Source organism: Zootoca vivipara, chromosome 2, assembly GCF_965207765.1.
Source record: "Zootoca vivipara chromosome 2, rZooViv2.hap1.1, whole genome shotgun sequence".
Taxonomy (NCBI): Eukaryota; Metazoa; Chordata; class Lepidosauria; order Squamata; family Lacertidae; genus Zootoca; species Zootoca vivipara.
The window spans coordinates 116,144,722-116,160,894 of NC_142584.1; the positions used below are offsets into that span (position 1 = coordinate 116,144,722).

General features: G+C 45.1%; 1 protein-coding gene across 4 annotated transcripts; it reads left to right on the forward strand.

Moving 5' to 3' along the window:
- The first annotated feature begins 1,457 nt into the window (after window positions 1–1,457).
- Window positions 1,458–14,631, forward strand: LOC118080196 (zinc finger protein RFP-like). Of its 4 annotated transcripts, XM_088664226.1 has the most exons (8): window positions 2,925–3,193; window positions 3,806–4,036; window positions 5,716–5,738; window positions 6,941–7,059; window positions 8,439–8,471; window positions 9,621–9,650; window positions 11,704–11,832; window positions 14,483–14,631. In XM_088664226.1, exons 2-8 carry the CDS (start codon window positions 3,899–3,901, stop codon window positions 14,518–14,520), a joined length of 510 nt encoding a protein of 169 aa, XP_088520352.1. In that variant the 5' UTR covers window positions 2,925–3,193; window positions 3,806–3,898; the 3' UTR covers window positions 14,521–14,631. The 4 variants fall into 4 exon arrangements, with proteins under 4 accessions (XP_088520350.1, XP_088520353.1, XP_088520351.1 ...); XM_088664224.1 differs by lacking the exon at window positions 14,483–14,631 and having other exon boundaries at window positions 1,458–3,193; window positions 11,704–14,481; XM_088664227.1 differs by lacking the exons at window positions 11,704–11,832; window positions 14,483–14,631 and adding an exon at window positions 11,119–11,370 and having other exon boundaries at window positions 1,458–3,193.
- The last annotated feature ends 1,542 nt before the right edge of the window (window positions 14,632–16,173 follow it).

Here is a 16,173-nt window from a genome sequence, read left to right on the forward strand (position 1 = left end):
GCTGAAAATCGTTGCCCTTGGTAGAATTGTAACTCCAAGCCAATTGAAGCCTTTGATCTTGCAAGCCCACAAAAGTTACCATACAATCGCTAAAATCGCAAATTGCTACTTGATGTATTTTAATGTTTGTTGGAAGCTGCCCAGAGTGGCAGGGGAAGCCCAGCCAGATGGGCGGGGTATAAATATATTATTATTATTATTATTATTATTATTATTATTATTATTCAATTGCTACAATTCCGCAGGCACTCACACCCGTAAATGGCAAATGAAGTCTTAAGCTCGCAAACTAGCAATAAAACATTTTTTTTTGTTCCCTTTACCGTATGTCTGTTTCAGCAGCAATATCGTAAAAGCCCATTTTTGTAAGGTCGCAAATTTAAGCTGCACTTTATTTTTTCATGGTCAGAATTTGGGGGGGAAAGTGCAGCTTATATTTGGGCCAATACGATTAAATAATAATAATAATAATAATGCACCGTTTCTAATAAGGTTGCACCTAAGATAGCTCAGATGGCAGAGCATGAGACTCTTAATCTCAGGGATATGGGTTCCAGCCCCATGTTGGGTGAAAAATTCCTGCATTGAGGGGGTTGGACTAGATGACCCTTAGGTCCCTTCCAACTCTGCTATTCTGCATGGATTTGTGCAGCTGAAGAGTTAAACCCACAGAGCTGCAATGGCTAGAGTTGCACAAAGGGAGGCAGGCGTGTGAAAGCCAGGAAGGGTTTTTCCTCCCTGGTTAGGGGGTGGGCCTTGGTTTTGAATTTCTATTGCAGCTGGCAGAAAAGGAGGAGGAAAGAAGAAAAGGAGGAGGAGGAGGAGGAGGAGGGAGGAGCGCAGTGTCCTAGACTGGGGCATGGTGGTGGAGAGGCAGGAGGAAAAAAAGAACCTCTTTTGCAATCGCTCTCCCTCCTCTGGGTAGCGGCCAGGGGTCTCTGTGCTGCTGATTTCCCCCTTCCATAAGAAGCAAACTCTTTGAGCAAGTTGGGTCAAAGGGTACGCGGACAGTGCTTTTCTATGGGGTACTGGGGAGGGGTGGTAGGGCAGGGGGACGGCATGGGGCAGAGACGCTCCTAAAACGAAGGGGGTCTGCCAGCTTGAGCATCCCTCCCAGAGCATCGGAGACCAAAGAGACCTTCTCACAGCAGCGCATCTTTAACCTCTGGAACTCCCCTCCACAGGAGGCAATTGTAGTCCCCCAACAAGGATGGCTTTAAAAAGAGGATCGAACCGACTCGTGGAGGAGGTGGGAATGTCGCTGGGGGTCTTAAAGAAGAGAGTGGACAGCCGTCCGCCAGGGATGCTTCGGTGGCACCTGGCACTGCAGATCCTACCTTGAATAGCGGGTCAGTCTAGATGACCCCAAGGTCCCTCCAAGATCCACAATGTTATGCTAAGTTCAGGCTAACCCCACATCCCTACCATTATGTTTAAAGCACTCATATGTAGGCGCCTGCCCTGTGGAACGCCCTCCGAACAGATGTCAAAGAGGAAAACAACTACCAGTCTTTTAGAAGACATCTGAAGGCAGCCCTGTTCAGGGAGGCTTTTAATGTTTAATAGATTACTGTGTTTTATTTTTCTGTTGGAAGCCGCCCAGAGTGGCTGGGGAAGCCAGATGGGCGGGGTATAAATAATAATAATAATAATAATAATAATAATAATAATAATAATAATTCAAGTTCCATCCTATCGGGGAATGAGTTGAGTTTGGGATTCTCTAATTTCAACCTACAGGTAAAGAAAAGGTGGCTGATCGTAGCCGAGTTGAGGGGAAATATGTTCCAGAAGACTCAGAACAAGTGGGAAAGAGAGAGATGAGAAATGATGTTTTCCAGGGTTATACGCAGAAAAATGCCTTGAGAAGCCAAGACGGTGAATGGAAACGGGAAGATCACACCACAGAGACAGCGGGTGAAATTCTTCATCCTCTGAGTGCCCAAGTTGTCGTATCTTTGTGCAAAACCGTTGTAACCCTGGGGAAGGGAAGGAGTCTGACAGAACTTCGCTAAACCCTGTCATCCAAATTGGAATTCCATAGAGCAGTTGGGCTCTGACTTTAGCATTAAAAACCTTGAGGGCAGAAGTGATATGTTGGTTACCTCTTATTACAAAGAAGCACGTTATGGCCTGCATAGACAGCTCGCCTTCTAAATCCAGCCTACAAACGGGAATCAGTGTGCTTTTATTTAAAATACATCTCTGGGTTATTTGTGGGGCATAGGAATTCATTCATCCCCCCCAAAAAAATATAGTATGGCCTGGACCCCAACAAGGTCTGAGGGACAGTGGATCGGCCCCCTGCTGAAAAAGTTTGCTGGCCCCTGGTCTAAATGGATTCTTATTCTTTTGCGATCACTTGTAGCTGAGTAAGATTGTCTTCCATAAACACGGTTTTAACAGTGAGTCCGTAAGTGACTGTGGAGGCCAATTCTGGATCCACACATCCTTCCACAGTGGAGACATAGGTTTCCGGGCAGGAGTTGATCACAGTGTGCATTTGCCAAGCATGCCTTTCATCCTGAGTTCAAGCATCTTCAAAGCCCATGACACCTGTATGAAAAACACAGTCCTCCATGAATTTGCCTGATCCTCTTTGAAAGCTGGCCAAGTCGGTGGCCGTGAACATGCACATGATTATTTCTCCTCGTTTTTCTAGGCATGGTATTGAAGATGGCATCAGAAAGGAGAGCAATGTCAGCTGAGGGGCTGATCAATCCTCACCTCACTATCTCTTTGATGCTGGACCGATACATCCCAGGTTGGATCATGCCTAGCCCTTCCTCCTCTTCCCACTTCTCCCTGGGACCTCAAGTCAGGCTGGGACTCCCAAGGAGGGGGGAGAGGAGAGGAGGCTGAGAGAGCACTCTGCAAGGGAGGGGGTTTGAGAAAGGGTGAGGGGCTGCCAGCTCTGCAAGCAAGGGGAGTTTGTTGAGGGAGCCGTGGACCCAAAAAGGTTGAAAACATCTGGACTTTTATTTCCTCCAGTAAACTACTTTGCTATTATAGCAAGGCCACTGGACCCAGGAAGCCAGTATGATTTTCATCTCTCTGTGTGTCTCAATCCAAGCTGAGTTTTTTCTTTTCTCTTTAGGGAGAGATCTGCTGCCGCCTGGCGATTCTGAGGAAAGAGAGAGAGGAAATTCTCGCCTTTCAAGCAGATCTGGACAAGGAAAGCAAAGACCTCCTTGTAAGGGTCTCTATTGTTACTAGACAGGGAACAAGCACTTGAGACCTCCAGGTATAGGGCAGTATATAATTTCAATTAATAATAATAATAATAATAATAATAATAATAATAATAATAATAATAGAGTCAGGACTAAGAAGTGATGGGGCAATCTTGTTCATTTTTTAGGAAACTCAGGCCATTTTGAACCTTTAAAGAAAACAGGGGAGCTATGGGGATGAACTCTGCACTTTGTCCTCCCCCTCTTCCTCTGTTTCTGTTGCCTTCCTACACCTAAATGGCCCCAGTCTAAACTGAGGGGTGTTTTATGTCCATGGATGTTCTCTGAACAACTTAGAACTCAGGTTATGCTATGCCCCAAAACATGCAGGGAACATCCATGGCTAGGAAAATGCTCCTTGCTTTAGGCAGTAGCCCTCTGCAAAATAGAAGTCAACAGAAATAGCAATGGGGAGGGCCTCTCCTCAAAATAAATATTTTCTTCCTTAGCCACTGGAGGTTTGATGTCTCTGAAAAATCAGAAGTGCCCTCCCTGTGGAATTCTTATAATTTTCGTCCTGCTGTTTTGAAGGCTGACCATTGTCCACACTCAGACCTCCTCTTTTCTTGCAGAAATTAACAGAAACGGAGAGGCTGAAGACTGTAGAGAAGTTCAGAGAACTGCGCCAGTTCCTGGAAGAACAAGAGAAACGTCTCCTGAATCATATGGAAGAGGTAGAGAAGGAGATTGTAGGGAGAAGGGATGAGCAGCTGGCCAGACTCTCCAGGAAACTCTCCTCCCTTAAGAGGATCATCCAGGAGATGGAGGAGAAGCATCAGCAGCCAGCGAGTGAACTCCTGCAGGTAAGACTGTGGCAGGAACAGCCCAAGGCTCCAGGAAAAGGCTGCCTCCCATTCTTTCTGTGCCCCTTTCATGTATGCAAGGAGTTCAGGGGCTCAGTTGATGGAGCCACTAGTCAGGATTGTAATGGACAGGAACACCCAAGAGACCTGGGATGCTCAACTCACCTGAATGGAGACTAGAGATTCTTCTGTGTTCTTGATGGAACGGAAGGTGATCTTCTGCTCTTTGCTGATGATTTGTCTCTGAATGCCTTCCCACTGGGCAATGCTGCCTTCCTGTCCTGTGAGGGGCTTCACCGAGGATGCATTCAGGCCTCCTTCCGACATGAGCCAGTCTCTTGACCAAGCTTCTCTTCCCGTTCCCTCCACGACTTCTGGGTCGATCACTTTCCCCGTGGATACATATCGGTCCAAAATGGTCCTCAGTCACAGTGACAAAAGAGCAAGACAGAGGGACTCATCCAGACTGCTGCTTCTCCCACCCCTTTCCTCCAGGAAAACCCACTGTTTACTCCTGATTGAGAGCAAACGTCAGCCAGGTTTTCTCCAGATTGCTTTGATGTTGCACTAAGGAGCAGGTTTTTCCTGAGGGAAAGTGGCAGGGCAAAGGCTAAACCACTTGGACCCATGTTTTCTGGGCACAGGAAAAGCAGAAGTGTGGATGAGCCCAGAGAAACACTGAGCTGTTTTATTACCCCTTTGGAGGCATTTTATGCTGCAGGTGCTTTTTTATTTTCAGTTGGAAAGTAGCATTTGAAATTTGGGGACTTCTGTGGAAGACAATTTGGGACAGTGCCCTAGTAGGATTATCCTGTAGGCTTACTTATGTCTTAATTGCACAATGCCAACGGGGGTAAAATTAATAAATTATAATCTAAGACATGAGATGTGTTGGAATCTTCTCTTGAACCCACAAATGTGAAATTTCCCTAAAATGCCGGTGGATTTTCATAAGGATTTTTTAAAAATAATTGCAAACCTATGTGGAAATGTGGAGAACTTGATATTGGAAAAATTATCTGGAACGTGTACAGAAGAGGGCAACCAAAATGGTGAAAGGCTTGGAAACAATGCCTCATGAGGAACGGCTTAGGGAGCTGGGTATGTTTAGCCTGGAGAAGAGAAGGTTGAGGGGTGATATGATAGCCATGTTCAAATATATGAAGGGATGTCATATGGAGGAGGGAGAAAGATTGTTTTTTGCTGCTCCAGAGAAGCGGACACGGAGCAATGGATTCAAACTTCAAGAAAGAAGATTCCACCTAAACAGTAAGAGAACTAAACAGAACTTCCTAAAGTTCCTAAACAGAACTTCCTGACAGTAAGAGCTGTTCGGCAGTGGAATTTGCTACCAAGGAGTGTGGTGGAGTCTCCTTCTTTGGAGGTCTTTAAGCAGAGGCTTGACAGGCATATGTCAAGAATGCTTTGATGGTGTTTCCTGCTTGGCAGGGGGTTGGACTGCATGGCCCTTGTGGTCTCTTCCAACTCTATGATTCTATTATTCTATCTCAGAGTGGAAAAATAAAAACTGTGAGAAACCAAAACTGGCTGATTCAGCCATCCCTATCCACAACCTTGGCATGTGCCAGGCAAACTGACATCCAAGGGCCAAGGTCTGAGGGGGTCTTCGTAGTGTGGCCTGTGGTGTGCAGTGAATTCCCTTCTCTTTTTCCCTCTAGGATGTGAGAAGCACCTTGCAGAGGTAAGTGGATCTGGCTCATTTCCATTAGCATCCCTCCATGAGGCCAGAATGCAAGAACCTCAAACATGGCCCTCAAACAGGGGCTGCAGGCGAGAGACTGTAGGACTCACTCCCTGCAGCATCTCACTGGTAAAACTGGACCCCCTCTTTGGAATTTGTAGCCCCCCAATTCTCCCCAATGAATTGGCGCCATTTCCTTGGTGAGGTTTGGTTTTTCTTTTGTAATCATACACAATTATACAGTTATACAGATTATAATTTGTTTTGTATTGGCCTGAATGTCCTTTTGATTAGTCATTTGATTTGGCTGTGTACCTGTGGAAGATCTGTCTCATCTTCTGCAAACATCTGATTATAGAGCTGAGGTTATCTAATATATCAAAGGACAAGATCCCCAAGCTCCAAAAACAAATATTTTGAGTTTACTCAAGTGTCGCTAAGGGAAGGCAGTTTTACTGGCACACAACAAGGCAAAGTTACTTTCTTTGGAGCAATTATTGCCTTAGTTGTTTCCTTCTTGACTGACCAGTTTAGTCACTCTTACAGCAAACACTCTGCCAGCCACCCCACCTTATCTCAAGCAAACACCTGCCCCATAGAGCCCCTTGGGAGGGGGTGATTTCTCACAAAGGAATTGGCTATTTTCCTGACCATATTCCGGCTGCAGTGTTTAAATTTAAGGTGTCATTCAGGTTCAGAGTAGAGGTTTTAAGGAACATTTCACGTTTTCCAAGAAAAGTGAATCCCTTTATCTTCCTCACACCTTCTCTGGGGACATTTAGAAAAAGAAAATGTGTGCTGTGCTGTCCTCACCCTCAGACAATTCCTGCCCTTTGATACCATTTGATTCTGCTACTTCTTTAATAGACAACAGTGGGGAGAGGCTTGGGGTTGCTGTGTTGGCCCTTGGGGGTCTGGTTGAGGAGTCCATAGTGAGGGTTAATCTCCCCACTCGGTGCCTGCCGGTCCCTGTAGGCCAGGGATGTCCAACAGGTTGATTGTGATCTACTGGTAGATCCCCGGTAGGTTTTGGTAGATAGCGGTTGATCCTTGGGTCCCTTCCAGCCCTGCGCCCTTCCACTCTTGCACTAAGGGAGGCTGTTTGAATCCCAGGAAAACAGGGCTTTTCTTCAAAAAAAATTCTTTTCCTGTGCCAAGAATTGTGGATTTGAATGGGCTGACATTGTTTCTCTTTTCACCAGGTATGAGAAAAGGGAGAGTCTAGACAAGCCACTGGCTTTCCCTCCAGAACTGAGGAACAGGATCTTGGAATCCTGTGATGTAAATCACCTTGTGGAGGATACAATGGAAAAATGGAAAGGTAATGAAAAATGACACTGGAGCTTGTAAAGAAAGTCTGAACCAGAGTGTCAAGCAAAGTCGGGATATTTTCCTCCCATGTGCATCTGTTTACAATTTTACGGAACCTCCTTTTCCTTTTGGTATCCTGTCTACACAATCTGGGATTTTCCTTTGGGAGCCTCTCTTGCTATGAATGGAGTCAAAGGGCATTAAGAAGCCCCCAGTTCCCCCTCTACCTCCTGCTCAGGCTTGTTTCTTAGCAGTGGAGCCAAGGCCTGAGCCATCTCTTCCTCAGACGTTCCCCTGCAGCTGCCATATCTAGGGCTTCAAGCATAATAATTTCCTGAGAGTTCCCACATTGAGGATGGAAGCAAGAGGACATGAATCCTATAGGGCAGTGGCTCTCAACCTGTGGGTCCCCAGATGTTGTTGGACTACAACTCCCATCATCCCTAGTGGGAAGGACCAGCAGTCAGGGATTGTGGAAATTGTAGTCCAACAATATCTGGGGACCCACAGGTTGAGAACCACTGCTATAGGGCACAATTATGCTTGTTAAAAATCTGAAAGATTTCTAAAAGGTTGCTGAGGAAGGACTTCCCTTTGCATGAGAGCTCTGCCAATCCTTCCACAGCAACCTTCACTTCTCATGTTTCACAATTTTGGTTTTAATAATTTACCCCACCACTTTACTTGGGGAAGATGTTACGGCTGCCTCCATCTCCCCTCTTTATACTTTTACAGGATTCCTATTGCTCTTCCTCCCTCCAGTCCAAGAATGTAGAGCCCAATTTCTGTGGCAAAGTTCAGAGACCATCAGGATTCATACTGAATATTTTTATTGTGCTATTTGTATGCTTGCTTTATGATTGCTGAGTTTTAAAGCTTTAGTTATTTTCATTGATTCTTCCTATGATTTTCTTGTTTTTTATCATTTTTTCTACAGTCGTACCTCGGTTCTTGTATTTAATCTGTTCCATGAGTCCTTTTGGCTCCAAAATGGTTCAAGAAACAAGGCATGGCTTCCGATTGGCTGAAGAAGCTTCCTGCAGCCAATCGGAAGCTGCAGAAGCTGTGCTGGAGGTTCGGCTTCTGAAAAACAATCACTTCGGTTTTTCTTTTGTTTGGAAGCTGAAACATTCGAGTTCAAAGGCGGTCAGCTTCTGAAGTTCCACTGTACTATTTAATACTTGTACAGTCAAACCTCAGAAGTCGAACATAATCGGCTCCAAAAGGAGATTCAACTTACAAAACGGTCAATTTCCGAGGCACGGCTCTTGCAGTATTTACTTCTAGGTTTTTGACGTTTGGGAGCCACAACGTGTTACTTTTGTATGGAGATTTATTTCAGGTGGAAGAGTGTTGCCCTTACACTTTATATCTTTTTTGCTTCCTCAGATGCTCTTTTATGCAGAAAACAGATTCAGAAAGGTAAATTTCCAGGGGAGCAACAATTTCACAGGAGAGATGGGGGCTGATATTTCATGGGTTTTGAACCGTCTCTGCTGCAGAGTTTGGGACCCCCATCAGTGGCATCACTCTGGGTAACAGTCCTGTAGTGGTGTTTGGGTTCTTTGTATGTCCCATGAATGAACTGGGAGGGGGTTTGAAGGCTTGGGGTGGGGGCAGAGTTCGTCCCTGTGAAGAACCTGCACACCAGTCTGAGTTCCATTCCTGCCCATAGACTATTATCCTGGTTTCCCCCTCATAAAATTTATATACTGCTTGTTTGTAGGAAAAAGCGTCAGAGCCTTGCAATATCTTACAAAAGCCCTTAAGGAGAATCCTGCAGGATCAGTCCAATGTCCCTCTTCTCGAGTTCTCATGTCTAGGGAACCTCCCTTGCATTTTGTTTTCCCTCCACACAATCTGGAGAGGTTCTTTTGAGGCTTCTCGGGATTTGCTTGGATTTCCCCCTCTTGAAGTGTGTTTTAAAGGGCACCCACAGGCACCCAGTCCCTCCTCCACCTCCTGCCCAGGCTGGTCTCCCAGCAGCACAGCCAAGGCTTGAGCCGCCTCTTCCTCAGAGTTTCAAGCTCACCAGCCATTTCTCATGCTTCAGCCATCCCAATCTCCTCAGAGTTCCCACAGTTCTCATGAGATCAGCCCCATTCCAGCTCTGCCAATTCTTCCTCTGCAATTTGGTTTGTCAGCATGATTGGAAATTTCAGTTTGAACAGCTTTTTCCCACCAGTTTATTTGGGGCAGATGTTAACCTTCCTCAAGCCCTCCAGTACAGATCAACAATTCATTTCTGAATTTTGAATGATTGTATTCCTCCATTTTCTAGTATGGTTTACCATTTCTGATTTCCCCATGGAATCCTGGAATAGTAGAGTTTGAAAGGATCCTAAGGATCATCTAGTCCAACCCTCTGCAATGCAGGATTCACAGGTAAACACGTTAGTTGTTTCAATTCCTTAGGCCTACGGTTGTCATCTTTGCAATTATTTGTTCTATGATTTAATCTTGTTTGAAATATGGAAACAACAGATTCTATGTTATGGTGATATTTTGTAAAAAGATTTTCTTTGAGCTATTGCAGTGTAGACCATTAAGCCTGTCTTTTTGCTTCCTCAGATGTCCAGTCATTCAGAAATCTCCAGAGAGGTAAGTTTCACCCCAATTCACAGGGGGGGGGGGGACTAGAGTTTCATGGTGGGTCAAGAGTCTCTTCTGTACAGTTGAGACCACCCACAGCTTGACTCTAGCCCTGCTGTTTGTACCACAAATGCAGAGAGGGTGGACTTGGAGGTGCAGAAGGGGGGGGGTGAAACTTCCCAGAAGGATCAGACAGAGGAGGGAAGAGTTTTATTCCTGCCTAGAGAAAGTTGGGTCGCTTTTCCATGTGACCTTTTTCAGGCCTGGTTGCCATATGTCTTCTTTTTCCCTGCCACATCCTTTATTTTCATGATTAAAATTTCTGCCTGGGAGGATTTTTTAAATTTGGCATAGTCCCAAGTTTTTTTGTTTGGTTTTTTGGTTTACATGATCCCATTAATTTTTTTCTAGTGTATTAGACTCCGATCTAAGCCACCTTGCTTAGCTAGTCTGCAGCAGAGAATCACAACAGATTCTTAAGCTAGCAAAATCCCTTCTCTTGTGGCTGAACTAAAAGGACGCGGGCTCAGCTACAAGATATTGGAGGAGTCTGGGAAGGCAAGAGTTAACATCCCCCTGCCCTTAAGGAGAGTCCATATGCAGATGTTAAACAGTTTAATAAATTGTTCTGTGCACACTTATGTTCACAAAGAGGTGAACGTGAGCCCAAAAACTTTAATGTGGCAAGTGAGGGAGCAATATGTATTATTATTATTTTGTTGTTGAAAGTTAAGAGCATTGCTACTAGCAATATATCACACCTTCTATAGCCTACATATAGTAGGGGTATTTAAAATGAGTTGTCATAGTGATCCATGGTTAAAAGTAGTTGGCAAATGTGTCCTCTTTCTTGCTCTTCAAAATATGGCAGCCCTACACTTGCCTATCATGACTGTCTCAGCCACAAACTGGTAACCTTTTGAGTTATTCCTCCCTTCCCCCAGGGAACTAGTCTTATGGTATGCATTAAATCCAAAAGAGAAGCATGGAATAAGCCATCCTTTGTAAAATTACCCTGCCACCTGATTTCTCTTCCGTGGCGGCAAGCCTTAAACTTCCAAGATGGTAGGAAGGCAAGGAGAGACAAAGTGGGTGAGAGAGATGGAGAGAAGGAATAAACAGGTTCCCCTCTTATCACGGTTTTCACATATGGGTACGAGGGCCCAGAACGTGACCCCCGTGAAAGTGAGGGGATGCCTATACTGTATGTGTTTTTATGTTGTCTTTATATGCTGTGAACCACCCTGAGACCTATAGACCTACAGATGAAGGGCTGTATGCAAACGTAATTATATTATTATTATTATTATTATTATTATTATTATTATTATTATTATTATTATTATTATAACAGGGGGTCCTCATCTCCCAGCCCAACCCAGAGGTCCCCAACGGCCAATTCCCACAAAGACTGGAAGAGGAGAGCAGTTTCTCTTCTTCTCCCTTCAATTTTCCTCTATTTCTCCTTCACTAACAGAAGAGAGGAGTAAAAGGTTTGCTGAGTGGTTTTTCCTCTTAGAAAATGCCTGGGTTGAGAGAAGCAGCAACAAACAGACAACCATGGTGATGTTGGCGAAACAATGAAAAGAAAAACCACTGTGAGGTGCAAATATTTAAATGTATAAACAACCTTCACATATACAAGGAGATTCAAAAATGTGTGCAAAGTCTCATGCTCGAAGTCTTAAAAGTTCAGTATAAACTGCAATAAAGTCCGACAATAAAGTGCTATGATGTATCATGCGTTCTTATCTCTTCACATACGTTCTTATCTCATCTGACGGGTAGCCAGGTTCTTTCCCGTTTCACAGGAATGGTTTCCTCAGGGGGCGGACTCTTTCAAAGGTTCATGTGTGAAGGCTTAACAAGACTAACGAAGCTCACAATTCTCAAAGACTGATGAAAGTGGAGAAAACTGATTTAGAAACCAACAAGGAAGATATTTATTCTGATCAAAGTCTGCAAGGAGGAGTCTCAGTCTCTCTCCCTCTCCCTCTCTCTCTCTCTCTCTCTCTCAGCTGATTCTGCCTAATCTTCTCTTTCCCTCTTTTCTCCCCAACAGCAAATGTCACTCTGGATCCAGACACAGCCCATCCCTGGCTCATCCTGTCGGAGAATCGGAAAAGCCTGAGATTGGGAGACAGACCTCAAACCCTGCCTGATAATCCTGAGAGATTCAACATCTTTTCTTGTTTGTTGGGACGTGAGGGATTCACAGCAGGCAGACATTTCTGGGAAGTCAATGTGGGAAGTGGGGAAGGGTGGGCTGTGGGGGTCGCCAGAAAGTCTGTGGAGAGAAAGGGCAGCTTCTACTTCAGTCCTGAGGTGGGGATCTGGGCTGTGGGGAAGTGGGAAGGCATTTACTGGGCCTTCACCTCCCCTGATTCGTCTCCTCTGTCCCTGAGGGAGAAGCCCAGGAGGATCCGGGTGACTCTGGACTATGAAGGGGGACGTGTGTCTTTTTATGACGCTGACTCAGGAGCCGAACTCTACACGTTCTCAGGAGCCTCGTTCTCTGGAGAGACCCTCCTCCCTTTCTTTCATCTCTGGAGAGATAAAACCCACCTCAGTATCTCCTGAGGAGACTAAATGTGCCTCTCAGGCCCAGCAGGAGTTTTTCTCCAGACCAGAGTGACTGATATATAAAACATTTACCCGCCAAGACAACCTTGGGCAGTTTTTCAGGAGGACCTTTGAGAGGATTCATTTTCTTTCCTTTCCCCATAATTCCCTCTTCAGCTTTGTTGTTGTTTTTGTTTAGTCATTTAGTCGTGTCCGCCTCTTCATGACCCCATAGACCAGAGCACACCAGGCACTCCTGTCTTCCACTGCCTCCCGCAGTTTGGTCAAACTCATGTTCGTAGCTTCGAGAACACTGTCCAACCATCTCGTCCTCTGTCGTCCCCTTCTCCTTCTGCCCTCAATCTTTCCCAACATCAGGGTCTTTTCCAGGGAGTCTTCTCTTCTCATGAGGTGGCCAAAGTATTGGAGCCTCAGGGCTGACTTCCGGTCTGGCGCCATTGGAAGCCGGAGGGGAATTTTCGGGCTCCGAGGTTCCCGGCGCCTCAGAGGGGGGGGGGTAGAGCCGCTCGGGCGAAGCGGCCACCCGGAGAACCCCCGAATTTGGCTTTTTGGGGACGTGGGTACCCAGCTGAGCTCCTTTGAGCTCCGTTTGTCGCCCGACAACCCCCTTTTGGGGGGATGACGTGCGCAGGCAGAGCGGGATGGAGCCTTGGGTCTTTTCGCTACCTCTGAGGCGGTAAGCTCCATGCCGGCGACAACGCGCACTAGATACCTCCAAAGAAATAAATTTGGACTTGTAAGTAAAGAAATTTTACAAATTTGGACGGAATTGGGACACAGGAGGGGAATTTAAAAGAAAACGGAGGTCGTTCCCCCCCCCCCCTACCGAGGTACCATCAAGCAATTGCAGAGCCTGCAGCCATAACGCTGGAACGGGACTCTGGACTTTGCTAAAAAGCAATTTGAACCCCTCCCCGGTGGTAGCGGAGCCAAGGGGAAGTGAGTGATATTTAATTTGGATCTCCGCAAATTTTGGATACAAATAAGAACAAACTCTCCAGTAGCGGGGTGACAGAAGCCTAGATGTACCGGCCAGCCAAAGAAGGACTTACTCTCGGGCACAACAGCCTATGCGCCATATTGTAATTTGAGAAGACAAAGGACGGAGATAGTCAAAATAACCAGACATGTTGTGTGAGAAAGAGATGCAAACTGTGTGGGAAAAAGTGCAAGAGGTGATGCAGGGAGTTAAAGAATATACGAGACTGACAAAGTTATGCATTGAAAACCTACGCCAACCCCTCTCCGCTGACAGCACTGACGCACAGACTGAAACTTTAGAAAATAAAAACTTCAATTTTTTAAGACAAGAAGACCGAGAGGAGTTACAGACTTCGAACGAAGTGCAGCTGGTGGGAGAGGCTGCACGGAACATGAGTTACAACAATAGAACTGTATCGGATAGAGACTCCCAGGACCTGTGTCTCCCAGTGAGAGAGGGAGAGCAGGTTCCTGGAAAAAATAATCAAGCTGTGCCAAAGACCGAAGTGGAGGCCTGGGTTCAAACCTCCTTAGTGAGAGATGGGAGGCAAGAACCAGGTGAAGAACATGTTAACTGGGAGGCTAAGAAAAAGGAACAACTGGACTGGGGATGGCAGAGGGGTTGGTGGAGCGAAGAAGCTGGGCTGAAGTGGGTGAGAGATGGAGTGGGTTGAGAGGAATTGTAAACAAAGGGACGGATTAAATGGTTTGGATTTGGACTGAACACATGAGCTGATTGGGATATCCAGGGGAAAGTCATCCGGTGGAGGAGGGGGGACATTAGGTTTTTAAAATCGTAATTGGAGGGAAAGAATATTTGTTTTGATAAGTTAGAATAATTTTAGTGAAAATTTAAGAGGCTAAAGGGTGTAATTAGAGGCTTAATTAAATTGGTAATGCAGTTTAAAGAATTGAATATGTTAGAATGCTAAATTGTATATGTTAGAATATTTTTTTGGTGAATAATTGGAGAGATTTCAATTTAATTAGAAAATTGCTAAATAGGGGTTATATTTAGGCTCGGGAAGGGAGGAGCGGGGAAGTCAATGTTATGATAATGTGATGAATAATAGATTGGTATTATTTTCTTCTTTTCCTTTTGTTTTTGCTTTTTGTCTGTTTTTTTTTCTTAGTTATTTTTGCTTTTTGCTTTTTTCTGCCTTTTTTGGACTTTTTCTTTTTTTGATGATGATTGGTTATATGGTTATATAGAGATAATGATATGAATGGAAATTTTAAGTTGAAAATGACAATAAATATTTTTTTTAAAAAAAAAGTATTGGAGCCTCAGCTTCAGGATCTGTCCTTCCAGTGAGCACTCAGGGCTGATTTCCTTCAGAATGGATAAGTTTGATCTTCTTCTTAAAGAGACAATCACATTTTTAATAGTCCCAATAAATACTCTTTTCCTCGCCTTCAATCTTGTTTTCCTTTTGAGATGTCTGAATTGGCAGAGCATAAGACTATTAATCCCAGGGTTGTGGGTTTGAGCCCCACGTTGGGCAAACATTTCCTGCACTGCAGAGGGTGGGACTAGATGACCCTCAGGACCCCTCGCAACTCTGTGATTCTACAAAACCGTCCTCTCCCCACAAGACCTTATGCAGCTGTGAAAATGCATGCATCATTGGATTAATAGAGGACTAAAAAAATGAACCACTTCCCCCATGTCAGGCAGGATAGCTGGAGACTTCAGATGGGAAGAAAATAAAAAAGAAATTGGAAGAGCGCGTCAGCTTCAAATGCCCTCTGCAAATACAGCCTCGCCATCTCCACACTTGGTCAGAAATAAACCTCGTTTCATTGAGTGGGGTTTCAGCCCAGTTAATGCGTTTAGGGTTGATGCTCCCCCAAGGATGCTTCCCCAAAGGTTGGCAAGTCTGGGAAATGGGGGGGGGGGCGCTGGAGGGATCTTTGCACCACGGCACCGGATATGCTTAAGACGGCCCTGTTAGGAACCCTTGTGCCAGATTTGGTCTTCATATCCGGAGATGATGATTTATATTTTATCATTGTAATTGCGAATACTAACACCCCACCGTGGTCTTCTTCTCATGGAACAGTTCAAAACACAAAAGAAATGCAATCTAGTTTAAAGACAGATAGAAAAGTGAATTAATTATTATTATTATTATTATTATTATTATTATTATTATTATTATATTTTTTATATTTATATCCAATTCTGGATCCACACGTCCTTCCACAGTGGGGACATTGGTTTCTGGGTAGGAGTTAATCACAGTGTGGATTTGCCAAGCGTGCCTTCCTCTTAGCACGTTTCTCCCTTGCGTCCTGAGTTCGAGCGTCTTCAAAGCCCATGACACCTTTGGTAAAGGCTGTTCTCCAACTGGAGTGCTCACAAGCCAGTTTTTCCCAGTAGTCTGTGTTTATACTACATTTTTTAAAGATTCGCCTTGAGAGAATCTTTAAACACCCATCACCCCTGACGACCGGACGTTCTCGCTGGGAGATGGGAGTTGGGAACCCAAGCACAGCGTGAGGGCACCACATGGGCCATCCCTGAGTTGCAGGCTTTATGAAAAAAACAGCTTTTTGTTGCTAGTAGCCATCAATATAGCCTTGTTTGCCCTCCATGAATTTGCTTGATCCTCTTTGAAAGCCAGCCAAGTCGGTGGCCGTGAACATGCACACGATTATTTCTCCTCTTGTTCCTAGGCATGGTATTGAAGATGCCATCAGAAAGGAGAGCAATGTCAGCTGAGGGGCTGAGCAATCCCCACCAGGCCAGAATACCCCCCCCCCAAGCTCCAGTTGCTAACTCCTCAGAACCGCGTTCATCGTCTCATCCTCTTCAATGTCTCCTCAGTTTGGAGGTGTGGGCAGGAGGTTGCGACACGAACAGAAGTAATTTATTTTGACACCTGGCGGACAATAAGTTAAGGTGATGGGTGCAAATGAGGCTGCTGGTTTCTCTTTGGGGGGGGGATTTTTGTGTGAGAGTCAA

Excerpts from the sequence above, each read along its gene's own strand:
- LOC118080196 (XM_088664224.1), top strand. The coding sequence starts at position 3,899 with ATGGAAGAGGTAGAGAAGGAGATTGTAGGGAGAAGGGATGAGCAGCTG. Across the intron at positions 4,037-5,715 it reads CAGCGAGTGAACTCCTGCAG|GATGTGAGAAGCACCTTGCA; the intron begins GTAAGACTGTGG and ends TTTTCCCTCTAG. Across the intron at positions 7,060-8,438 it reads TACAATGGAAAAATGGAAAG|ATGCTCTTTTATGCAGAAAA; the intron begins GTAATGAAAAAT and ends TTGCTTCCTCAG.